Source organism: Bombina bombina, chromosome 6 (assembly GCF_027579735.1).
Source record: "Bombina bombina isolate aBomBom1 chromosome 6, aBomBom1.pri, whole genome shotgun sequence".
Lineage (NCBI taxonomy): Eukaryota > Metazoa > Chordata > Amphibia > Anura > Bombinatoridae > Bombina > Bombina bombina.
Window position 1 is genome coordinate 718,049,363 of NC_069504.1, and position 27,015 is coordinate 718,076,377.

General features: G+C 38.9%; 1 protein-coding gene across 4 annotated transcripts in view; it reads right to left on the minus strand.

Moving 5' to 3' along the window:
* The window catches only part of LOC128662231 (CD209 antigen-like protein C), a 295,491-nt gene extending 269,160 nt beyond the window's left edge, over positions 1 to 26,331 (minus strand). For all 4 annotated transcript variants that reach the window (XM_053716052.1, XM_053716051.1, XM_053716050.1 and 1 more), the window contains exon 1: positions 26,255 to 26,331. In XM_053716052.1, the coding sequence (XP_053572027.1) occupies positions 26,255 to 26,309 (55 nt within the window). In that variant the 5' untranslated portion in view covers positions 26,310 to 26,331. The remainder of the gene's footprint in view (positions 1 to 26,254) is intronic.
* Between the last annotated feature and the right edge of the window lie 684 nt (positions 26,332 to 27,015).

Here is a 27,015-nt window from a genome sequence, read left to right on the forward strand (position 1 = left end):
GCATTCCTGACTGTGTGGCGACGGAGAAATTCTGATCTGCTGGTGTCAGGCTCTTAGGAGGTGGTGAGGTATCCAGCCATTGTGGGTGTCAGGTGCCGTTTAAGTTTTTGGTCCAATTTTTGTATCAATATCCTAGCTATGGAGGAGTCTGATATTGTGGAGATGGACGTCTCTGTTTCAGTTTCTACTCTTTACGCAGAATGCGTATTGCCCCGGATGATACTAGCCTATCAGTTATGTTCTGAATGCCGTATTAGAGTGCTCAATTCATTGGGATCGGGGAATCAAGGGGCTGCTGAGCCATCCACCTCTGGGTCCTCTGTCCTCTGAGTGGCGAGTTCCCTTACACCATCACTTACTAGGCATGCAGGTAACCCAGACTTTGCTTATCCTTCTCTGGAAGGTAGCTTCTTCCAGCCAGGGGTTTCGGCACGAAGTCGCATGTCCATAATTTTGGCACTGCCGCATATGCAACTTCCAGAAGTTGGTCTTAGATAATGTCCATGTTCCGTTATCCAGGGCTCTTCAGGCATGGGGTGGCCTGCTCTGCGTTTTTGGGGAACAACTGTCCCTGAGGCTTCAGGGGGTCACCCTTCGGGACCGGAGTCATCTTTTGCTCCGGTGGGGGTATGCTGTGCTTTTCGGTATAGAATGACGTGCCTTTGTGTTCTTTTGAGGCACACTTTGGCCTGGTCGGAAGATCCCATCCTTAATGGATCTGAGACTTCTCAGTCTGCTTCTTCGAATAGCTTTCAGAATTAAATATACTGTAAGGTGATGAAGTAATCTTCTTATAGTCTTGTAGTCTTGTTGTTGAGTACACTTTCCAGTTTGAGCTTGGTAGAACATTGTCCCTGTTAGGCCGTTCCTGCGGGTGTGTCTGTTCTTCTTAGGCGATAAACCTGTGGGTTGCCTTATCTTTTATTTTATTTGGATTTAAAGCTCATGTTGGGTTGATATTTCCTTTGGGAAGTTTGTCTGGAATCGATACTCATGATGTTTGATCGCACTATTACTTCTAAGGAAGTTTGTTATGGATGTGTTTAGTCCTATGTGTGTCTGCTGTTTCTCCCTCTCTAGGGGGGATTCTATGTGGCCTTGATAGTGATGGCCCTTGGTTTCAGGCTGGTCCTGATTGGGTTCAGATCCTTCTGTTGAGGCCTAATTCAGACACGTGGCGCCTGTTCTGCCTGGCTGGTCCGGTTGGGCGCTGAGTGCCTCACATATTATTGTGTTATTCTTGTTTTCTTTTACAAGTTTCAGCTAAGCATTTGTGTGGACCTGAGGGTCTGTGAGGCATGGGGGATTGGTTCAGTCCTCATTGGCCTTTCAAGCTGGTTGGTTGGGCCTCAGTGGAGTTCTGCTGCGACTCTCTCATCGATTCCGACTTTACATTGGGATGTGGAGTGTTTCCTTACCCGCGTGGGTTGGAGGTTCGGAGGATTTATGACCTCCTTGCCGCCAGTTCTGGTGGGCTTGCCTTCGGCGGCTCTTGGAATTGTCCTTTTTGGATTCTTCCTTTTGAGGTTCTCTTCTTCTGATGAGACTTCAGGACTTTGTCTGTTGCTACTTAGCGGTCTTGACCGCCTTATGGGAGGGCCTTGTGGCTTTTTCCTACTTCGGGAATTTAGTTGTTTCCTATCAGGCACGATAGGCCGTGTTATCTCCTTCTCCAAGCTTTGCTTAGGGTTTTTTTTCCCACCGGGGTTAAGAAAGCTATGCATTCTTTTTCCTTGTGTACGGTCATCTGGTACTCCTGAGGAGATTATAGAGACTAGTCTTTGATTTACTCACTATTCGGGTGACTTTGTTCTCAATGTTTCTCTGGGTGTTGCTTTAACGCCTTTTTGGGCTCTAAGCTCTGTCCTCTGTGCAGGTTGTATGAACAAGTGTTTTAATTTTTTTTATCCTCTAGAGGAGAGCAATCCGCTCTCTGGGGTTCTGTTTCATCTGGGAGATGATGTCTCCATGTTTGAGACTGTCTTGGAGTGTCGTGCTGGGTCTTCTGAGGGCTCTATTGCATTTTCTCTGTTCCTCTCATAGTGGTTCTCTTGGAGCTCCTATTGTAAGAGCTCTTGGGTTGGCACCCAAGCTCCGTTGGGGTGGCTGAGTCCATCCTTTTCCGTCCCCTTTCTGGGGACTGGTGTTTGGGGTCTTTTCTGTTCCCCTGTCTTTCAGACTTGACAGCCATCTGTTGTGGCGTGTGGGTTACTTTGTTGCCTAGCAAGTGGAAGGTTGTGGTTTGAAATAAGTTGCCGCTGTTTGCACCTTGTCTGTGTGTTGGCAGACTTTTGCCAAGCCTCTATTGTTCACCTTTGGGTCCTTTGTGGTACGGTAAGCCTTTTTGAGGTTCTGTGCTTTCTACATGTTCAAGATATGTGAGTAGGACTGGCGGCTTTTTGGTTAAGCCTGTAGTGGGTCCACTGCTTAGTGGATGTTTTGCAGTTTGTTTGTTAGTGTTGTGACCTATCTGCTACTGCTCTTACTTGCCTGCAAGTATTTTAATCAGAGTCATCCTGGTATGACTGTAGCATGTGGTATTGACCCAGGGGTTTGCCTTTCTGGGTTTGCTGCACGTATCTCGGTTTCTGAAGACTTCAATATTTTGAATTTCCTTGCGTCTTGAGGACTTTGTCTTCAGTTGTCTTTTACGGTGTGATTGCACTATCTTTAGGAGAAGTTCTTCTCTGTGTTGGATTCCCGTTTTTAACCTTGGGGTTTCCATACATTCTGGGGTCTAGACATTGTCTCCCCTGGTTTCTCACGACTGGTTTTGGTCTCTGTGAGCATGGCTTGGTTCTTGGGGTTTTCCTTTTCTTGGAAACTGTTATACTCTCTATGGGTCTTCTGGGAATCCTTGTTTGTTCCTCCATATCCTTTCCCTTTTGGGAGTTTCTGTTAGTTGATCCCCTTTTCTGATATGGGGTGTGTTGTTGAGGACCACTTACTGGGCAACGGTGTCTCCTGGAGGCGTGCTGGCTCAGTTGTGTTTCTCTCTGCGGTCTCCAGCAAGGCTTGTGGACTATCTGTGGGTCATTGTCCTTGGGGCCTTTTCTTTTTCCAATTTTCTCTGCTTCGGAAGAAGCAGGTTTTTTGTTGGGTAAGGATTTTTAAAGCATGGTGCCCTCAGAATGGGCTGCCTTTTGTACCCTTCCGTTTGAGCATTCAGTGTCCTATATAGCTTGGGTATTGTTTTCCCAAAAGTAATGAATGCAGCTGTGGACTCTTTCCATTTATGAAGAAAAACTTAAATTATGCTTACCTGATCATTTTCTTTTCTTCAGATGGAAAGAGTCCGCAGCTCCCCGCCCGTGTTTTTTCTGGGGTGTCTGTTATTTTTCTTCTGGCACCTTTTCACCCTGATATTTCTTCTACTGTTCCTTGTTCCTCGGCAGAATGACTGGGGGATGAGGAAAGTGGAAGGAGTATTTAAGCCTTTGGCTGGGGTGTTTTTGCCTCCTCCTGTTGGCCAGGTTCTGAATTCCCAAAAGTAATGAATGCAGCTGTGGACGCTTTCCATCTGAAGAAAAGAAAATTATCAGGTAAGCATAATTTAAGTTTTCCCAACTCCACAAATATCATACCATGACTGCACAAAGTAATGAGCAGAAATGTACCCTTATCTCCTTTAACACCAAAGGTCTTAACCCTTCATGATACTTGGAGACACTTCCACCCCCACAAACAAGACTATACATTCTTTTCTAACCCCAACAAATCATGCTCCAGGATCGATTATATCATGGCCGACAATCTTTCACTGTTAAACCTATGAGCCTTATGCATCATACCCATTAGCTGATCAGACCATTCAGCAGTCAGCAGCTCTTTCACATGGCCATCAATATCAATACACCCTTTCCAATGGAGACTAGATGAAACATTGATATCAGATCCCTTAATTAAAATTGACATAGAACAAGCACTCCAAGAATACTACACCCTTAACAATATGGAAGACATTAAACCAATCATTACTTGGAAAGCCCACAAATGTGTTATTAGGTGAATTTTGATGAAACATAAAGCCATCAAAAACAAACAAGAAAGACAAAAACATATAGCATTCACACAGGAAATACTAAAATTAGACTATTCCCACAAGAGACATCCTGCAGATGCAGAAATACAGCATAAGCTAGAACAAGCAAGATCGCAACTCAATGACCTCCTTGACTTAAAAGCCCAAAACACAGCTTTCTTCCTCCACCAGAAATACCACATTCAGGGTAACAACCCAGGCAGACTACTTGCCAGGGCCCTAAAATGCAAACTCACCTCATCATATATCCATTCCCTAACGGCTAAAGATTCTTCCAAAACCATAAACACATAGCTACTGAATTTCGTCAATATTACACCAAGCTTTACAACCTATTCCCTGAATGCTCAAAACCCGACCACAAAGACTTATGTGAAAAATATCTCAGTCAAATAGATCTTCCCCTGGTAAACCCAGAGCATTTACATCTACTGAGTCAAGCCATAACTCACCAGAAGTTGGACTCTGCAATTAAATCTCTAAAAACAGGGAAGAGGTCCAGATGGCTTCAATAAATTTTACTATAAACAATTTAAACCATTACTCACCCCACATCTCCTTAAATTATTTAATTATATAGACCCAGAACATCCATTTCCTTCAAGCATGCTCGAGGCAAACATCACAGTACTACCTAAAACAGGCAAACCGACTGAAACACCATCCAATTTTCGTCCCATATCATTACTAAACATTGACTTCAAATTATACTCAAAAATTCTTGCTAACAAGCTAAACACCACTCTCCCTCATCTGATACATAATGATCAGACGGGTTTTGTACCACATAGAGAGGCCAAAGATAATAAGGTAAAGGTAATACACCTTCTACACCATACCTCCCAACACCAAATACCAACAAACTTTATTTCAACGGATGCTGAAAAAGCATTTGATTGCTTAGATTGGACCTTTTTAATATGCACCCTACATAAATTTGGCCTCCCCAAAGAATTAATTTCCAAAATAACTACCCTCTACACAACTCCCTCAGCCAAGATTAATGTAAATGGGCTCCTTTCAGAATCTTTCCAAATTAGAAACGGTACAAGACAAGGGTGCCAATTGTCACCCTTACTGTTCATCCTAATAATGGAAGTACTCGCTACCATTTTTCGTGCCTCCCACTTGGTTGAGGGAATAAAAATCAAATCCTCCAAATACAAGTTAGCTCTATTTGCTGATGACCTCCTACTGACCTTAACTGCACCAACAAAATCACTTCAGGCTGCACACTCTATCCTTAAGTCATATGGCATGGTCTCCAACTTCTCGATCATTTTTGAGAGGTCAGAGCTACTCCCGGTACATGTAACAAATGAAGACCTAGCATCACTACAATCTATAACCAAATTTTCTCTTAGAACCCACTCACTCAAATACTTAGGAATACACCTTTCAACTAATTTAGCTGATATGAAAAAATTAAATTATGAGACTCTTACTTTGATCATAACCGCACACACCATATCATGGACCCCTAAATCTATTTCATGGTTAGGAAAGATAGGCGCAGCCAAACATACACGAATACCGAAACGCAGTTTTCCTCTCCAGCACTTATGACTGGTGCACTTATGATGAACACCATCATAAACAATGGGTCAGACCAGAGCATGAACTTGCAGATTATCCCCAATTGGGTGCCTCATGCTGGATTGACAGTCGCCAGACTAAAATAAGAAAATCTTCTAACCCCATAGTATCAGAAACCCATAGATCCTGGACAGATACTGTATAGTCAAAACCCACCCTAATATTTCCACAAGTCCCTCACCACTCATGCCTACTTTACAAAACTCTGACTTCCAACCGGGTATCAATATTACTCCATCAGGTACCAAAGATATACATCTCCTTTTACCTACATACATTCTGGTGGAGGAGGTTAAGTTACTACCAAGACAACATATCAAACACTTAGATGATGGGTTTTATGCCACATGGTTTAGATTGCACCAGCTCAACCATTTCCTACAATGTACACATAAACACAATCTAACGAGACAGAGAACCCCTCACTGACCTACAAACTACTCACTACCAAAAAAGATGGAGTTTTGCCGAATTTTACCAAATACTGGGAGAGAGATTTGCCATTTCTCATCCCAGCTGCTGACTTGCGATCAATTTTTATCTCCATCCGCAAATCAGCCCACTCAGCCAAACTCTTAGAGACTAACACCAAACTTCTTACTAGATGGTTTTTAACTCCACAAAGACTTAAACACATTTTCCCTAACTCTTCCAACCGCTGCTGGAGACAATGCTCAAACAAAGGGACCTTATATCATATTTGGTGGACTTGTCCTAAAATTCAACCCTTTTGGGAATCTATTTCCACCTACATACAAGATACCCTAGGTACACCCATAACCCTGGACCCAGTGACATTCCTTTTCCACAAATACCTGAAACTTGACTCTAGAACACATGTGAAACTTGTACAAATCATGATAAACAGTGCGCACCAACTAATTCCACAGTTGTGGAAAAAAGAAACAATACCCACTCTGCAAACATGGATACAAGAAACACAAACTAACCTCAAGTTGGAAAGATACCATTATCTCATTACACATCAGTTAGACACGCACGCTGATATAATGTTCCTCTGGGAAACACGACCCAACTAATGATGCCCCTAAGAGCAACACTAGAAAATAAGGTAATCTAGGATTTGACCTATATCCATAGTTATATACTTGACCCCTGCACGCCGAGAACCCATCACACCATGACACTGGGGCATATTTTTAAGCTCCGTCTGAAGGCTCGCCAGAAACAGAAATTATGAATATTGGAGCTTAAACATAATATTAACATACAGAGCTTAAAAATAATATTGCTACATCAAATATAGAGTCATACCTGTGTTTTTGGATGTGCCAATGTAATTAAATGATTAAATGAAAATATTTAGGACAAATATGTAGAAGAAAGCAGCTAAAAATAAGGTTATTATACCTACCAAACAAATTATGTGATTTATCTGTTAAAATGTGACTTGTTATATAGGGAGCATAAGAGATAGGGTAGTGCAACATAAGTCCAATATACAGAATAAAGATACTTCATTAACTGTACCAGCACATCTGTTTGGGTAGGTTACATTTTTTATATAGGGTAATTTTGAAATGTTTTTGTTTTTTTATATAAGATTAAAATAATTTTATATTAAGCCCACTAGATGTCAGTATTTGAGAAGAGAATTAGAACTACAATTGTGACATGTATTAAATGGAAAATCTTTCATGATTCCATACACAAATAATTAATTAAATAGCCAATGTATTAGCAGGTAATATTAATAATTTTGCTTGGAAGATAATATAATATGCATACATATATTCAGTATACATACATATGTAGCACATATATCCCTTCAAGGAAATGACTTTAAGAATTAGGTTACACTGTTTTGCATGTATTTCTGCTTTCATTGTTTTGCTCTGCTGCTTTCCTCGAGAGCATTGTCTTATCTAGAAAGGAAGGAAGGGGGAGCACATTCCAATAGATATACTGATTACAAGGATCTTTTGTGTGAGAATCTTGCTCTTTGCTTTATCTTTTTTTGAGAAACAGCTTCTGTTAACTAACACATCGCTATGAAATATGATTGACATAATATGTAGACATGCCTGTTATACTAACTGTAAATATTAGATGCACCCAGTCTCAGGACAGGACATGAAGAAATTAAAAAAAAATGTTAAATGCCAGACACAATTATGGGCATATATAGTTGTATTTAGGAGTAATTAGGAATGTGTTTGCCTAACTTGGATCAGCATAATTAAGGGCATATGGCACACAATATTGCTGTAATCTTTTTTGTAGATACCTCCAATAATAAAATTTTTATGCATCGTTTAGTAAGTGGTGCTGACACTTTTTTGAATTTCTATATGTTAAAATAGGGAGTTTGCAGATACTCCCAGTGATGTGCAGAGTTCATAAATGTATTTCTATTTTGTGAGTGTTGGGCTCATTGTGAACTTTACGGTATCCTTATGTAGAAGCAATGCACTACTGTGAGCTAGTGGAACACATTTGGTGAGCCAATGACAAGAAGCATATATGTGCAGTCACCAATCGCCAAAATGACCTTACTCCCAAAAATTGTATATATATTAGAACCGGTACCAATCCCCCTCCCAAACTCTTTACTCCATTAATTACAATACATAATTAATTCCTACATATGGAAATCTAGCCCTCCTAGAATTACCAAATCAACCTTATACAGAGACCCCCTTCATGGTGGACTAGGCGTTCCTAACATACACGAATACCGAAACGCAGTTTTCCTCTCCAGCACTTATGACTGGTGCACTTATGATGAACACCATCATAAACAATGGGTCAGACCAGAGCATGAACTTGCAGATTATCCCCAATTGGGTGCCTCATGCTGGATTGACAGTTGCCAGACTAAAATAAGAAAATCTTCTAACCCCATAATATCAGAAACCCATAGATCCTGGACAGATACTGTATAGTCAAAAACCCACCCTAATATTTCCACAAGTCCCTCAACACTCACGCCTACTTTACAAAACTCTGACTCCCAACCGGGTATCAATATTACTCCATCAGGTACCAAAGATATCCTTTTACCTAAATACATTCTGGTGGAGGAGGTTAAGTTACTACCAAGACAACATATCAAACACTTAGATGATGGGTTTTATGCCACATGGTTTAGATTGCACCAGCTCAACCATTTCCTACAATCTACACTTAAACACAATCTAACGAGACAGAGAACCCCTCACTGACCTACAAACTACTCACTACGAAAAAAGATGGAGTTTTGCCGAATTTTACCAAATACTGGGAGAGAGATTTGCCGTTTCTCATCCCAGCTGCTGACTGGCGATCAATTTTTATCTCCATCCGCAAATCAGCCCACTCAGCCAAACTCTTAGAGACTAACACCAAACTTCTTACTAGATGGTATTTAATGCCACAAAGACTTAAACACATTTTCCCTAACTCTTCCTACCTCTGCTGGAGACAATGCTCAAACGAAGGGACCTTATATCATATTTGGTGGACCTGTCCTAAAATTCAACCCTTTTGGGAATCTATTTCCACCTACATACAAGATACCCTAGGTACACCCATAACCCTGGACCCAGTGACATTCCTTTTCCACAAATACCTGAAACTTGACTCTAGAACACATGTGAAACTTGTACAAATCATGATAAACAGTGCGCACCAACTAATCCCACAGTTGTGGAAAAAAGAAACAATACCCACTCTGCAAACATGGATACAAGAAACACAAACTAACCTCAAGTTGGAAAGATACCATTATCTCATTACACATCAGTTAGACACGCACGCTGATATAATGTTCCTCTGGGAAACACGACCCAACTAATGATGCCCCTAAGAGCAACACTAGAAAATAAGGTAATCTAGGATTTCACCTATATCTATAGTTATATAACTGACCCCTGCACGCCGAGAACACATCATGACACTGGGGCATATTTTTAAGCTCCGTATGAAGGCTCGTCAGAAACAGAAATTATGAAGCAACAGTCTAAAGACCGCTGCTCCATAACTTGTCCACCTGCTTTGAGGCGGCGGACAAAAAATCAACCCGATCTAATACGATCGGGTTGATTGACACCCCCTGCTAGCGGCCGATTGGCCGTGAATCTGCAGGGGGCGGCATTGCACCAGCAGTTCACAAAAACTGCTGGTGCAATGATAAATGCCGACAGCGTATGCTGTCTGCATTTATCCATGTGCAGCGGACATGATACGCTACTTCATATTGTGTACACTCGCATATTGATAAATATGCCACTAAATGTTTGTATGTTTTCAGTTACAGTTAGTTATTATTTGTTTTTGGTTAAATATTTTAATTCATCTTGGTAAAAACAGACAGCTAAAACTAGGTATAGTCGGACTATGACAAAAGAATGCTAAACCAGCGGCATGGATCTTTAATATCCTTTAAAAGACTTTCACATCAGCCGCTTATGAACTCATACTAAAGAAGAAATTACCATAAGGAGTCAATAATATTGCTACATCAAATATAGAGTCATATCTGTGTTTTTGGATATGCCAATGTAATTAAATGATTAAATGAAAATATTTAGGACAAATATGTAGAAGAAAGCAGCTAAAAATAAGGTTATTATACCTACCAAACAAATTATGTGATTTATCTGTTAAAATGTGACTTGTTATATAGGGAGCATAAGAGATAGGGTAGTGCAACGTAAGTCCAATATACAGAATAAAGATACTTCATTAACTGTACCAGCACATCTGTTTGGGTAGGTTACATTTTTTATATAGGGTAATTTTGAAATGTTTTTGTTTTTTTATATAAGATTAAAATAATTTTATATTAAGCCCACTAGATGTCAGTATATGAGAAGAGAATTAGAACTACAATTGTGACATGTATGAAATGGAAAATCTTTCATGATTCCATACACAAATAATTAATTAAATAGCCAATGTATTAGCAGGTAATATTAATCATTTTGCTTGGAAGATAATATAATATGCATACATATATTCAGTCTACATACATATGTAGCACATATATCCCTTTAAGGAAATGACTTAGGTTACACTGTTTTGCATGTATTTCTGCTTTCATTGTTTTGCTCTGCTGCCTTCCTAGAGAGCATTGTCTTATCTAGAAAGGAAGGAAGGGGGAGCACATTCCAATAGATATACTGATTACAAGGATCTTTTGTGTGAGAATCTTGCTCTTTGCTTTATCTTTTTTTGAGAAACAGCTTCTGTTAACTAACACATCGCTATGAAATATGATTGACATAATATGTAGACATGCCTGTTATACTAACTGTAAATATTAGATGCACCCAGTCTCAGGACAGGACATGAAGAAATTTAAAAAAAAGTTAAATGCCAGACACAATTATGGACGTGTATAGTTGTATTTAGGAGTATTTAGGAATGGGTTTGCCTAACTTGGATCAGCATAATTAAGGGCATATGGCACACAATATTGCTGTAATCTTTTTTTGTAGATACCTCCAATAATAAAATTTGTATGCATCGTTTAGTAAGTGGTGCTGACACTTTTTTGAATTTCTATATGTTAAAATAGGGAGTTTGCAGATACTCCCAGTGATGTGCAGAGTTCATAAATCCGATTGGCTGATCCAATCAGCCAATCGTATTGAACTTGCATTCTATTGGCTGTCGATTTTTTCTACCTTAATTCCGATTGGCTGAAAGAATTCTATCAGCCAATCAGAATTGAAGGGACGCCATCTTGGATGACGTCCCTTAAAGGAACCTTCATTCATCGTTATTCCGTCGGGGAAGAAGGATGTTCCGCGTCGGCGGGATGAAGATGGATCCGGAAGAAAGAAGATAGAAGATGCCGCTTGGAAGAAGACATCGCCCGGATGGAAGACCTCTTCTTTGCCACTTGGATCAAGACTTCGCCCGGATGGAGGACCTCTTCTTTGCCACTTGGATCAAGACATCTACCGGATGGAGGACATCTTCTTGCTCCGCTTGGATGAAGAATTCGGCTCGGCTGGGTGAAGATGACTCAAGGTAGGGAGATCTTCAGGAGGTTAGTGATAGGTTTTTTTAAGGGGGGTTTGGGTGGGTTAGAGTAGGGGTATGTGGGTGGTGGGTTGTAATGTTGGGGGGGTATTGTATTTTTATTTTCAGGCAAAAGAGCTGATTACTTTGGGGCAAGGCCCCGCAAAAAGCCATTTTAAGGGCTGGTAAAAGAGCTGATTACTTTTGTATTTTAAAATAGGGTAGGGAATTTTTTATTTTGGGGGGCTTTTTATATTATTAGGGGGCTTAGATTAGGTGTAATTATTTTAAACTGCTTGTAATTCTTTTTTATTTTTTGTAATTTAGTGTTTGTTTGTTTTTGTATTATAGAATAGTTTATTTAATTGTATTTAATTGTAGGTAATGTATTTAATTAATTTAATGATAGTGTAGTGTTAGGTTTAATTGTAACTTAGGTTAGGATTTATTTTACATGTAATTTAGTATTTATTTTAACTAGGTAGCTATTAAATAGTTATTAACTATTTAATAGCTTTTGTACCTAGTTAAAATAAATACAAAGTTGCCTGTAAAATAAATATAAATCCTAAAGTAGCTACAATGTAATTATTAATTATATTGTAGCTATATTAGGGTTTATTTTATAGGTAAGTATTTAGTTTTAAATAGGAATAATTTAGTTAATTTTAGGAATATTATTTTGTTTAATAAAAATTATATTTATGTTAGAGGGGTGTTAGGGTTAGGATTAGAGTTATGTTTAGGGGTTAATAACTTTATTATAGTAGCGACGACGGTGCGGGCGGGAGATTAGGGGTTAATAATTGTAGGTAGGTGGCGGCGATGTTAGGGAGGGCAGATTAGGGGTTAATACTTTTTATTCTAGTGTTTGCAAGGCTGGAGTGTGGCGGTTTAGGGGTTAATACATTTATTATAGTGGCGGCGAGGTCCGGTCGGCAGATTAGGAGTTAATAAGTGTAGGTAAGGTAGCGGGTAGGGGTCGGCAGTGTTAGGGGCAGCAGATTAGGGGTTCATAGGGATAATGTAGGTTGTGGCGGTGTCCGGAGCGGAAGATTAGGGGTTAATAATAATATGCAGGGGTAAGCGATAGCGGGGGCAGCAGATTAGGGGTTAATAAGTGTAAGGTTAGGGGTGTTTAGACTTGGGGTTCATGTTAGGGTGTTAGGTGCAGACTTAGAAAGTGTTTCCCCATAGGAAACAATGGGGCTGCGTTAGGAGCTGAACGCTGCTTTTTTGCAGGTGTTAGATTTTTTTTAGCTAGCTCAGCCCCATTGCACGAGCATGTTTTCCCAGTTTACCGCTACCATATTGAGAGTTGAAGTGGAGCTAAGTTAGGCTCAACACACCCTTTTTTGAGCCTAACGCAGCCCCTCAGACAACTCTAAATACCAGCGTTGTTGGAAGGGTGTGTTGGGAAAAAAAGCAGCGTTAGCTACGCGGGTCTTTACCGACAAAACTCTAAATCTAGCCGTATGTTTTTACTTTACTGTCCCTTTAACAATTGAAGATCACTCACACCTTTGTGTGGATTAAACATCTAGAGTCAGATTACAAGAGTGCCAAGATACAAGTTGTATGGACCTCTCACTTTAAATGCAAAAGCTTCCATTTTTTAGCTGAAATTAGCTTCATGTTTGTGCTTTTCGATAAGTTTTGTCAGAGCATTAGCACAATGTCTAACTGTTAAGATTTCATAGTTGCCAACAGTCCCTGATTTCCAGGGACAGTCCCTGGATTTTGTCCCTGAAAATCTCTTTTGCACAACATTTGGTGTTTGCATATATATATATATATATATATATATATTCACACACATACATATATACAGATAGATAGATGATAAATAGATATAGTGTATTATTTAAATATAATTTATTCCTAATGGAATATTGTTATTATTATTTAATGGGTTCACATATTATTTGTCTTTCTAATTTTGATGCTGCGTTGTAAAAATAACCATATGCCCAGAATGTGTTCCAGAGACTGGGTAGGTGTAAGAGCTTGGTGCTGTAATATGTATAATAAACTATGGATAAGGCTAAATTAAACTATTACTTTCAAATGGGTGTGTTTTGATTGCAGAACTGAGTGGGCGGAGCAGTTGAACAGTAGGTCGTCAATACTCCAGTAACCCGCTTGCTTGCTCTGCTGCAAAGTGTCCCTGGAATTTTATTTTTAAATGTTGGCAACTATGAGATTACTGCAGCTTTTACTGTATCTTTGCACTAACCTTGTCTCATCATTATATGTTAGAAGTGCTGCAGCTTTAAGCTCAGCTCACCACACCCTCTGGGTGTGTCTGGGTTTCTGTGACATCATCAGAAGCCATGTTAGTTTTACTGATGAACCTGTTAGTGAATAAGCCATGTGGTTGTAGCTGAATAAAAGTTATCTAAAGTTCCTGCTGCAGAGTCTTCGTGATATGTACAAGACACATCAGACACAATGTAACAGCACACAACTGAATGTTCTAATCCTGACAACACAGAGAACATAACAGTAACTGTCACACAAAAAAATAAAAAGTATTATTTCTCTAACTTTTGCCCTGTCACACTTTTATAAACCCCTAAACCTCCATACCCCCCTTCTAGAAAAAACCTACAATACAAAATTGCCTAACTGCTACCCAGTAGTTGATATTAACCCCTAAACTACCACTCACTGCAATTACCCTCCTTACCCCTATGACCTGCATCACAATAAACCCCCACCTTTAGACCCCAAATGTTAACCCTTGAACTGCTATAATCACCATGGCAATAAACTCCCAAATCTACTAAAATCCCTAACCACTACCCCCTAGCCACAATTTAACCCATAAACTGACAAATAACACACATCCAAATAAAGCCTCTGTTAAAAGTATCCACTGCAATAACCCCGCCACTACTAAAACCCCTAACTGCTACTAACACTATACACCGACAGATTCACCATCACAATTTGTTCATCTAGCAGGAGAGCTGCACCCCAGACTGCACGTCTTTTAGGTGATTTTACATTATGAATCTAACAATTTGTTGCTCATAGTTTCCCTGTGCTGTGGGTAAACTAATTCATCATTGGACCACTTTTTTCTATGTTTTGTGTATTGTTAGAGGATACCGTGAGGTTATATAATCCCTGGTTTCACTTTAGAAACCAGGACAATGATAAACAGGCAACACTCCCAAACAGTGACAATCCTGTAAAATACAGGACTGTTAAAGGAACAGTAAAGTCAAAATTAAACTTTCACAGTTCAGACAGAGCATGCAGTTTTAAAAAAACTTTCCATTTTACTTATATTATCAAATTAGCTTTGTTCTCTTGGTATCCTTTGTTTAAATCTGGTAAGGCTGATGGAAGCTTAGTAATATACAAAAACACAAATAGAGTTGATAGAGAATAAAACAAATATTTATTTCTAAGATACACAAATAAAAGTAGAATAATACTTTGACCACCAGTGGTTTCACAAATAAAAAAAAAATATTCTATTTAAAAGTGCTTATTTAAAAGGGTGGGTCTAATTATACATTTATCTGTATTCTCTAAAGTAAATAAAAACTATCTAGGCCTCGATCCGATATGCAGCGTCGCCCGCAAAAGCCTGCGACGCCAAATTTTGTGCTGGTTTGGTATCACATACAGTGGCGGATCCAGAGCCTAGTCTCGGGAGGGGCACTTCCAGATTTTTTTGTGGCGGCGGACAGAAAATAATGAGTGCTTATAGAACAGACTAGTCTATTTAACCTATCGTACAGCTCTAACCTTATTTAAAAACAGTCACATTTGTCTTTCCAAATAATGGATTTAAAAAATTAGAAACAGGTGACATTTAACCACATATAACTTTATTATTTAACATATTCCCTCAGCTAGTCTACAGCAAGCTCTGCATGTCCTACACTATTATACCCAAAGTTCAGCCTATAGCAACTACCTCAGTCATTCTCTTGCTGTAGAGCAATTCCAGCATTTCTATCCTTCCCTACCTAAACCTCAGGTATATTCAGTAGTTAGTATCTCAGTATTGCAAGCTTCCATTTATAGACAAGAGAGCTGTGTCAGATGTATAGGTGTGGCACTGTCAGCATAGCAAAGAGTTTTATGTGTGAGGGGTAGATGTGGCAATACTGAGATACTAACTACTGAATATACCTGAGGTTTAGGTAGGGAAGGATAGAAATGCTGGAATTGCTCTACAGCAAGAGACTGACTGAGGTAGTGTCTATAGGCTGAACTTTGGGTATAATAGTGTAGGACATGCAGAGCTTGCTGTAGACTAGCTGAGGGAATATGTAAGAGTTCCATAGGATGCTTTAGGTATTAAAATATAAATGCAGGCTCCTGCTGGCTTGTGAGCAGCTGGCAGTTTAACAAGTTGTCACAATACATTTAACAAGTTTTAGCTAAGCTGAGCAACAATTATCCTGACTGATATGCACCAATAAGTATAATCAATATTTCTTACAAAAACACAATTAGAAGTCCCTGTGTGTGTATTTGTGAATGTATGTGTGTGTATGTATGTGTGTTTAACTATGTGTGTGTATATTTATGTGTGTGTGTGTGTGTGTATGTATTTGTGTGTGTATATACTGTATGTTTGTATGTATGTATGTGTATGTAAGTATGCATGTATGTAACTGTGTGTATGTATGTATAATGTGTGTGTGTAACTATTTATGTATGTGTATGTATGTGTGTATGTATGTGTGTGTGTGTGTGTATTCATGTGTGTGTATTTTTTGAGGATTAATTTTATTATTGAACAACAACCATGTTCTCAATTAACCCAAAAAACTCATTAATATCAAAGCTGAATAGTTTTGGAAGTAGTTTTTAGTTTGTTTTTAGTTATAACTATTTTAGGGGGATATCTGTGTGTGCAGGTGACTATTACTGTGCATAATTATTAGGCAACTTAACAAAAAACAAATATATACCCATTTCAATTATTTATTTTTACCAGTGAAACCAATATAACATCTCAACATTCACAAATATACATTTCTGACATTCAAAAACAAAACAAAAACAAATCAGTGATCAATATAGCCACCTTTCTTTGCAAGGACACTCAAAAGCCTGCCATCCATGGATTCTGTCAGTGTTTTGATCTGTTCACCATCAACATTGCGTGCAGCAGCAACCACAGCCTCCCAGACACTGTTCAGAGAGGTGTACTGTTTTCCCTCCTTGTAAATCTCACATTTGATGATGGACCACAGGTTCTCAATGGGGTTCAGATCAGGTGAACAAGGAGACCATGTCATTAGATTTTCTTCTTTTATACCCTTTCTTGCCAGCCACGCTGTGGAGTACTTGGACGCGTGTGATGGAGCATTGTCCTGCATGAAAATCATGTTTTTCTTGAAGGATGCAGACTTCTTCCTGTACCACTGCTTGAAGAAGATGTCTTCCAGAAACTGGCAGTAGGACAGGGAGTTGAGCTTGACTCCATCCTCAACCCGAAAAGGCCCCACAAGCTCATCTTTGATGATACCAGCCCAAACCAGTACTCCACCTCCACCTTGCTGGCGTCTGAGTCGGACTGGAGCTCTCTGCCCTTTACCAATCCAGCCACGGGCCCATCCATCTGGCCCATCAAGACTCACTCTCATTTCATCAGTCCATAAAACCTTAGAAAAATCAGTCTTGAGATATTTCTTGGCCCAGTCTTGACGTTTCAGCTTGTGTGTCTTCTTCAGTGGTGGTCGTCTTTCAGCCTTTCTTACCTTGGCCATGTCTCTGAGTATTGCACACCTTGTGCTTTTGGGCACTCCAGTGATGTTGCAGCTCTGAAATATGGCCAAACTGGTGGCAAGTGGCATCTTGGCAGCTGCACGCTTGACTTTTCTCAGTTCATGGATAGTTATTTTGCGCCTTGGTTTTTCCACATGCTTCTTGCGACCCTGTTGACTATTTTGAATGAAACGCTTGATTGTTCGATGATCACGCTTCAGAAGCTTTGCAATTTTAAGAGTGGTGCATCCCTCTGCAAGATATCTCACTATTTTTGACTTTTCTGAGCCTGTCAAGTCCTTCTTTTGACCCATTTTGCCAAAGGAAAGGAAGTTGCCTAATAATTATGCACACCTGATATAGGGTGTTGATGTCATTAGACCACACCCCTTCTCATTACAGAGATGCACATCACCTAATATGCTTAATTGGTAGTAGGCTTTCGAGCCTATACAGCTTGGAGTAAGACAACATGCATAAAGAGGATGATGTGGTCAAAATACTCATTTGCCTAATAATTCTGCACTCCCTGTATATGTATACCTAAACCTCAGGTATATTCAGTAGTTAGTATCTCAGTATTGCCACATCTACCCCTCACACATAAAATTCTTTCCTATACATCTGACACAGACAGCTCTCTTGTCTAGCACAGCACAGTGTATTTTAAAATTTTACAATTTCACAATGTACGGTATTTTAAATGTATTTCCAGTGGGGTTCCAGAGAAACCTACCAGGCTACTAAATGCTGCTGCACATACAGTCCCCTGTCAACTGTCAATGTTTTTTTCCGGTATGGCTGACAAGGTGGCAGAAGTGTGAAATGTATATTGCAGATTTTGACAAGTCAGCCATACAGGAAAAAACATTATGACAGTTGACACGGGAATTTGCAGCAGCCAGTATTTTACAGATTCTCTAGAGACCAAGCTAAAGTGTTTTTTATCGGTGGAGTCTGGGTCTGTCTGTTACAGAGAGTGAACCGTCTGCCATCATGCCATGTCCTAAGTAACCCTGTCCCTGTTGTGAGTGAGAGTGACTTCACTTACCCCCAAATCTTCATTTTTTTGCTGCTTGCTGACCCGGTCCTGCTCGGCTCCTTCCCACGTTCTCTAGCTAGTCTTCCTGCACCACACCACAGTGCCTGGCTGGCTCCTCCCTCTTCCTTTCCAGTCCAGTCTCCTGTTCTGTCTCCGGTCATGTTCCACTGCCTTGTGTTGTGTAGGAATGTGACCGGCTATGACTGAAATTGGAGGCTAGCATTGGAGCCAAGTGCCCCCCTGTAGCGACGCCACTGTAGAGAAGCCCTCTCTCAGTATATTCTCGGGGGGGGGGGCAATTGCCCCGTTGCCCCCCCTGGATCTGCCACTGATCACATATACGGCGTAACATAGAAGTTACGCTCGGATATTTCTGCCTTCGGCCGTAGTTTTTTGGCCCATAGACAGGTATACCAAACCAGCGCAGTTTGGTATCCAATATACAGCGTAAGGACTTACGTGGCGAAAATGGAGAAATTCTACTCCATTTTCACCTCGCCACAAATTGCAGGCATAGTAAGCCTTACGCTGTATATTGGAGCCCCGTAACTCCCTAAACTAGCTGCTAAATAAAACCTAACACCTAACGCATGCGCAATGTCTATCTACCTGTCAACCGCGAACTGCTAAATAAAACCTAACACCTAACGCATGCGCAATGTCTATCTACCTGTCAACCGCGATCCCCCGCCGCAATCCCTAATAAAGTACTTAACCCCGATCCCCCGCCGCCACCTACATTAAATGTATAACCCCCTAATGTGAGCCCCTACACCGCCGCCATCTACATTACCTACCCCCTAATGTGAGCCCCTTACACCGCCGCCATCTACATTACCTACCCCCTAATGTGAGCCCCTTACACCGCCGCCATCTACATTAACTACCCCCTAATGTGAGCTCCTTACACCGCTGCCATCTACATTATCTATCCCCTAATGTGAGCCCCTTACACCGCCACATCTACATTATCTACCCCCTAATGTGAGCCCCTTACACCGCCGCCACCTACATTAACTAGCCCCTAATGTGAGCTCCTACCCCGCCGCCAGCTATATTAAAATTATTAACCCCTAATCTAATCCAACTATACCACCGCCATGTATATTAAATTATTAACCCCTAATCTAATCCCCCTATACCGCCGCCACCTATATTAAATTATTTACCCCCTAAAATACTAAACTATCCCTACCACTAAACCTAAGTCTAACCCTACAAATAGCCCTGAAAAGGGCTTTTTGCGTGGCATTACCCCAAAGTAAACAGCTCTATTGCCAGTCCATAAAAGGGCTTTTTGCGGGCCATTGCCCTAAAGTAATCAGCTCTTTTACCAGCCCTTAAAAGAGCTTTTTGCTGGGCTTTGTCACAAAGTAATCAGCTCTTTTGCATCTAATTTAAATCCCCCTACACCGCCGCCACCTATAATAAATGTACTACCCCCTAATCTAATCCCCCTACACCGCCGCCACCTATATTAAATACATTACCCCCTAATCTAATCCCACTATACCGCCGCCACCTATATTAACCCTAATTATATTAGGGTTAATATAGTTAATATAGTTATTATATTATATATATTAACTATATTAACCCTAATTATATTAGGGTTAATATAGTTAATATAGTTATTATATTATATATATATTAAGTATAATAACCCTATCTAACTCTAACACCCCTAACTAAATTCTTATTAAAATAAATCTAATTAATATTAATATTATTAATTAAAATATTCCTATTTAAATCTAAATACTTACCTATAAAATAAACCCTAAGATAGCTACAATATAATTAATAATTACATTGTAGCTATTTTAGGGTTTATATTTATTTTACAGGTAACTTGGTATTTATTTTAACTAGGTACAATAGCTATTAAATAGTTAATAGCTATTTAATAGCTACCTTGTTAAAATAATTACCAATTTACCTGTAAAATAAATCCTAACCTAAGTTACAAATACACCTACACTATCAATAAATTAAATAAACTACAAATATCTAAACTAAAATACAATTAAATACACTAAACTACATTACAAAACCCCCCCCACTAAATTACAAAAATAAAAAAAGATTACAAGAATTTTAAGCTAATTACACCTATTCTAAGCCCCCTAATAAAATAATAAAGCCCCCCAAAATAAAAAAAAATTCCCTACCCTATTCTAAATTACAAAAGTTAACAGCTCTATTACCAGCCCTTAAAAGGGCTTTTTGCGGGGCATGCCCCAAAGTAAACAGCTCTTTTGCTTGTAAAAAAAAAAACACAATACCACCCCCCAACATTACAACCCACCACCCACATACCCCTACTCTAAACCCACCCAAACACCCCTTAAAAAAACCTAACACTAAGTCCTAGAAGATCTCCATACCTTGAGTCGTCTTCACCCAGCCTGGCCGAACTCTTCATCCAATCCGGGCGATGTCTTCATCCAAGCGGCAAAGAAGAAGTCTTCCATCCGGCGATGTCTTCATCCAAGCGGCAAAGAAGAAGTCTTCCATCCCGGTGATTTCTTCATCCAAGCGGCAATGAAGAGGTCCTCCATCAGGTCGAAGTCTTCCTCCAAGCGGCATCTTCAATCTTCTTTCTTCAGCCCTCCGACGCGGAACATCCAGCTGGCCCGACGACTGAACGACGAATGAAGTTTCCTTTAAATGACGTCATCCAAGATGGCGTCCGTCGAATTCTGATTGGCTGATAGGATTCTATCAGCCAATCGGAATTAAGGTAAGAAAATCTGATTGGCTGATTCAATCAGCCAATCAGATTCAAGTTCAATCCGATTGGCTGATCCAATCAGCCAATTAGATTAAGCTCGCATTCTATTGGCTGATCGGAACAGCCAATAGAATGCAAGCTCAATCTGATTGGCTGATTGGATCAGCCAATCAGATTTTCTTACCTTAATTCCGATTGGCTGATAGAATCCTATCAGCCAATCGGAATTCGACGGACACCATCTTGGATGACGTAATTTAAAGGAAACTTCATTCGTCGTTCAGTCGCAGGGCCAGCTGGATGTTCCGCGTCGGAGGGCTGAAGAAAGAAGATTGAAGATGCCACTTGGAGGAAGACTTCGCCCCGATGTAGGACCTATTCTTTGCCGCTTGGATGAAGACATCGCCGGATGGAAGACTTCTTCTTTGCCGCTTGGATGAAGACATCGCCGGATGGAAGACTTCTTCTTTGCTGCTTGGATGAAGACATCGCCCAGATTGGATGAAGAGTTCGGCCCGGCTGGGTGAAGACGACTCAAGATAGGGAGATCTTCTGGGGCTTAGTGTTAGGTTTTTTTAAGGGGGGTTTGGGTGGGTTTAGAGTAGGGTATGTGGGTGGTGGGTTGTAATGTTGGGGGTGGTATTGTGTTTTTTTTTACAGGCAAAAGAGCTGTTTAAATTGGGGCATGCCCCGCAAAAAGCCCTTTTAAGGGCTGGTAAAAGAGCTGGTTAATTTTTAATTTAGAATAGGGTAGGGCATTTTTTATTTTGGGGGGCTTTATTATTTTATTAGGGGGCTTAGAATAGGTATAATTAGCTTAAAATTCTTGTAATCTTTTTTTATTTTTTGTAATTTAGTGGGGATTTTTTGTAATTTAGTTTAGTGTATTTAATTGTATTTTAGTTTAGAGATTTGTAGTTTATTTAATTTATTGATAGTGTAGGTGTATTTTGTAACTTAGGTTAGGATTTATTTTACAGGTAAATTGGTAATTATTTTAACTAGGTAGCTATTAAAAAGTTATTAACTATTTAATAGCTATTGTACATAGTTAAAATAAATACCAAGTTACCTGTAAAATAAATATTAATTAAATAGGAATATTTTAATTAATAATATTAATATGAATTAGATTTATTTTAATAAGAATTTAGTTAAGGGTGTTAGAGTTAGATAGGGTTATTATACTTAATATAAATATAATATAATAACTATATTAACTATATTAACCCTAATATAATTAGGGTTAATATAGTTAATATATATAATATAATAACTATATTAACTATATTAACCCTAATATAATTAGGGTTAATATAGTTAATATAGGTGGCGGCGGTGTAGGGGGATTAGATTAGGGGTTAATGTATTTAATATAGGTGGTGGCGGTGTAGGGGGATTAGATTGGGGTTAATACATTTATTATAGGTGGCGGCGGTGTAGGGGGATTTAGATTATAGGCAAAAGAGCTGTTTACTTTGTGACAATGCCCCGCAAAAAGCCCATTTAAGGGCTGGTAAAATAGCTGATTACTTTGGGGCAAAGCCCCGCAAAAAGCCCTTTTAAGGGCTGGCAATAGAGCTGTTTACTTTGGGGTAATGCTATTTGTAGGGTTAGACTTAGGTTTAGTGGTAGGGGTAGTTTAGTATTTTAGGGGTTAATTAATTTAATATAGGTGGCGGCGGTATAGGGGGATTAGATTAAGGGTTAATTAATTTAATATAGGTGGCGGCGGTATAGGGGGATTAGATTAGGGGTTAATAAATGTAATATAGGTGGCGGTGGTGTAGGGGGATTTAGATTAGGGATTAATTAATTTAATATAGCTGGCGGCGGGGTAGGGGGATTTAAATTAGGGGTTAATAATTTTAATATAGCTGGCGGTGGGGTAGGGGGATTAGATTAGGGATTAATAATTTTAATATAGCTGGCGGTGTGGTAGGAGCTCACATTAGGGGGTAGTTAATGTAGGTGGCGGCGGGGTAGGAGCTCACATTAGGGGGTAGATAATGTAGATGGCGGCTGGGTAGGAGCTCACATTAGGGGGTAGGTGATGTAGGTGGCGTGGTGTAAGGGGCTCACATTAGGGGGTAGTTAATGTAGGTGGCAGCGGGGTCCGGGAGCGGCGTTTTAGGGGTTAATAACTTTATTAGGTGCGACGGGGTCCGGGAGCGGCGGTTTAGGGGTTAATACATTTTTTATTATTAGAAGAGTGAGGGGAGATAGTGGATAGAGGGTTAGACGTGTCGGGCTATGTTTGGGAGGCGTGTTAGACAGTACGGGAGATTTAATAACTTAGTCAGGTTTTGTAGGCGCCGGCAGTTCCTAAAGTGTTGTAAGTCACTGGCGACTCCAGAAATTTGTACTTACGCAGATTTCTGGACATCGCTGGTTTATCCGACTTACGGCACTTTAGCATCTGACGGCGTCATATATGGGATAGCTTGAGTTGCGAGCTGAAACTACGGGCGGAGGGGTTCCCTCGCTTGCACCGCAAACTACGATCTATATCGGATCGCGCCCTATCTAGTTTCCTGTTAGTAAACTAGAAAGTGCCACCGTTTATCTTCCTTTAGAATGATAAGAAGCCCATAGTACTTGTTCAAAGCTAGTCTTTGTTTTCTTTTTTGATAGCCTAGACAAAAGCTACAGTTGCTAGTTTTTCTGGGAAGATTATAAAAATGTGACCAAGCATCACTAAACAAGGTCAGAGATTTATACAGTTGTGAATTTATAAACCTTTTGGAATATATTTTATAACAGCAGAATAGCACCATATTTTGTTATAAAATATTTGTTTTGAAAAAATGATATTATGTTTATTGTTCATTATTACATTTATACATATTACAGGCAGCCAATTAGAGTCATTATATATATATATATGTTAACGGAGATATTAACATTTACATAGTAGATTTTGTCATAAAACAGGGTTACACACAATACACTAGGCTGACTGCTGAACTACCAGACTGATAGGATACCAACGGACTTCATCTGAGTTAACCAAAGCAGAACCAAACATACTGACAATATTACACCCAGTCAAGACAGGGTATAATGAGATGACTAAAAACCTTGTCAAATTTTACAAACTTAAAGGGACAGTCAAGTCCAAAAAAACCTTTCATGATTTAAATAGGGAATGTAATTTAAAACAACTTCCCATTTTACCTTTATCACCAATTTTGCTTTGTTCTCTTGGTATTCTTAGTTAAAATCTAAACCTAGGAGGTTCATATGCTAATTTCTTAGACCTTGAAGACTGCCTCTAATCTGAATGCATTTTGACCACTACAGGGCATTAGTTCATATGTTTCATAAATATGACATTGAGCTCATGCACGTGAAGTGACCTAGGAGTGAGCACTGATTGGCTAAAATGCAAGTCTGTCAAAAGAACTGAAATAAGGGGGCAGTTTGCAGAGGCTTAGATACAAGGTAATGACAGAGGTAAAACGTGTATTATTGTAACTGTGTTGGTTATCCAAAACTGGGGAATGGGTAATAAAGGGATTTTTTTTTTTTCGATGTTTTGAGTAAGAAAAAAGGGAGAAAAAAAAAAAAAAAAAAAAGGATTAGCCTCTTTAGGATAGTCTCCTTTTAGAGTCATTTAGAGACAATAATAGGATTATGGTTACAAAAATATGTAAAAATTCTGTGAGTGATGATATACTTTTGAGTTATGTGGGATTTGTTAGACTCTAATGATCCTGTGAGGATACGATTATGTTATTTGTATGTTATTGTATATTTTCTTTTCTAATTAAAAAAATGAAAAATAAAAAAATAAAAAATAAAGGGATTATGTTTCTTTTTAAACAACAATAATTCTGGTGTTGGCTGTCCCTTTAAGTATACATATTTTTCTTTCACTGATACATTACTTTACAGAACCCCACACATAACTTTCTCATATAAGACTATAACTGCAACATAATATTACTATTTATTTTCTTTGTTCCCCAATATTTGGAAGATGTGATTTATAATTATTTACTTACACAATGTCATCTCTCTCCCTGAGCACCCAGGGACTATGTTTGTTATCAGAATAATATGATCTACCTGGCATAGCTAAATTTCACATGCAAGCTACTCAATTTCCCTTATAATGCAGTAATTGTTCCAAACACATTTGTAATGCATCATACATAGTGTAAAATACGCATTTCCATTAAGACTAGAGTTTTCTCTTACTATATCATTACATATTATTCATATTTTGTGGAAACCATTATCAGAACACATAACTGGAGTTTTTTCATCTGAAATCTATGATATCATGCACCCAATCCAGTGAGAGAGAATGAGCTGCCAATCAACCCGGGTGTATTAGTTGTATAACTGCCGCTTTTTAATATGTGGTGCATATGCAGCTTTAACAAATGGTGCCCATAGAATATGAGTTATTAAGTGAGAAAAATAAACAGAGAGAGAGAGAGATTATGTGATAGAGAGAATGAAAAGAGAGTTTGAAAAATAGAACTATACAAAACAAGAGACAAAAAGAGACAGAGGAAGTGTGAAACTGTGAAAAAGAGACACAAGGGTTACAGAAAACCAAACCAATGTGTGGACTAGCATTAAAGGGATGCAAAACCCATTTTTTTCCTTTCATGATTCAGATGGAATCATTTTCTTCGTTCTCTTGCTATCTTTATTTGAAAAAGCAGTAATCTAAAATTAGGAGCCAGCCCATTTTTTTGGTTCAGCACATGAGTAGCGCTTCCTGACTGGCGGCTAAATGAACCAAAATAAGAGTAAATTAGAAAGTTGCTTAAAATTGCATGCTCTAATCTGATACATGGAAGAAAAAAATTGGGTTTAGTATTCCTTGAAGTGAGACAAATTAACAGAGAAAGAGTATGTCACAGAAAGAAGGAATAGAGAGATTGACAGATAGAACTATACAAAACAAGAGACGAAGAGACAGAGGAAGTGTGAAACTGAAAACGAGGCACAAGGATTACAGAAAACCAAACCAATGTATGGAAACTGTATAAAGCTTGTAATTTAAAGAACCATGCATTATCTAACGTGTTTGTTGTGACATACTTACACCTTACCCTTCTGTCTGAATTATTTATCTCTCCGCACAATAATAATAATGAAGTAAAAGCCTTACCTGTATGTCCTTTTTCTTTCTCAAATATATCCATCAGCTCGCAGTCTGGGTCCATAATGATTGCGCAAATGGTTAGGTTATACATTGAACATATTCAGCAAATATATCTGGTTGAGCGGAATCATAAAGGAAATGATCTAGATAATTGTTTTTAAGCCTTTCCCCTTTTTATTACATACATCAGCATGTTTTGCACATATCATGTATGTTGTTTATTATAATCCTATAGCTGAAATATTGGTTACTCTAAGGCTTACTAAAGGTCAGTATAAAACATTTTTTTTCATCCTAATATAATATGTAAAATATGTATTATATATAAATATGTATTATATATAAATATGTATTATAAATATTTTAAATTATGTTTTTGGTCAAACAGTTTGTTTGGAACTGTCCTCATTTTATCTTCTGTTTACATTTTTTTACAACCATATAGATTATGTTAAACTAAGTTAGGTTCCTTACATATTTTAGCTTTTCTAATACTAAAGTAAATGGTACACTATATTAAAGGTACAGTCTAAAAGATCATATTTTTATTACCCATTCACCAGTTTTCCATAACCAACACAGTTATATGAATATACTTTTTACCTCTGTGATTACCTTGTATCTAAGCCTCTGCAGACTGCCCCGTTATCTCAGTTCTTTTGACAGATATGCATTTTACCCAATCAGTGCTGGACCAATGTTATACATATGACACGCATGAACTAGCACTGTCTAACTGAAAAACTGTAAAAATGCTAATGATAAGA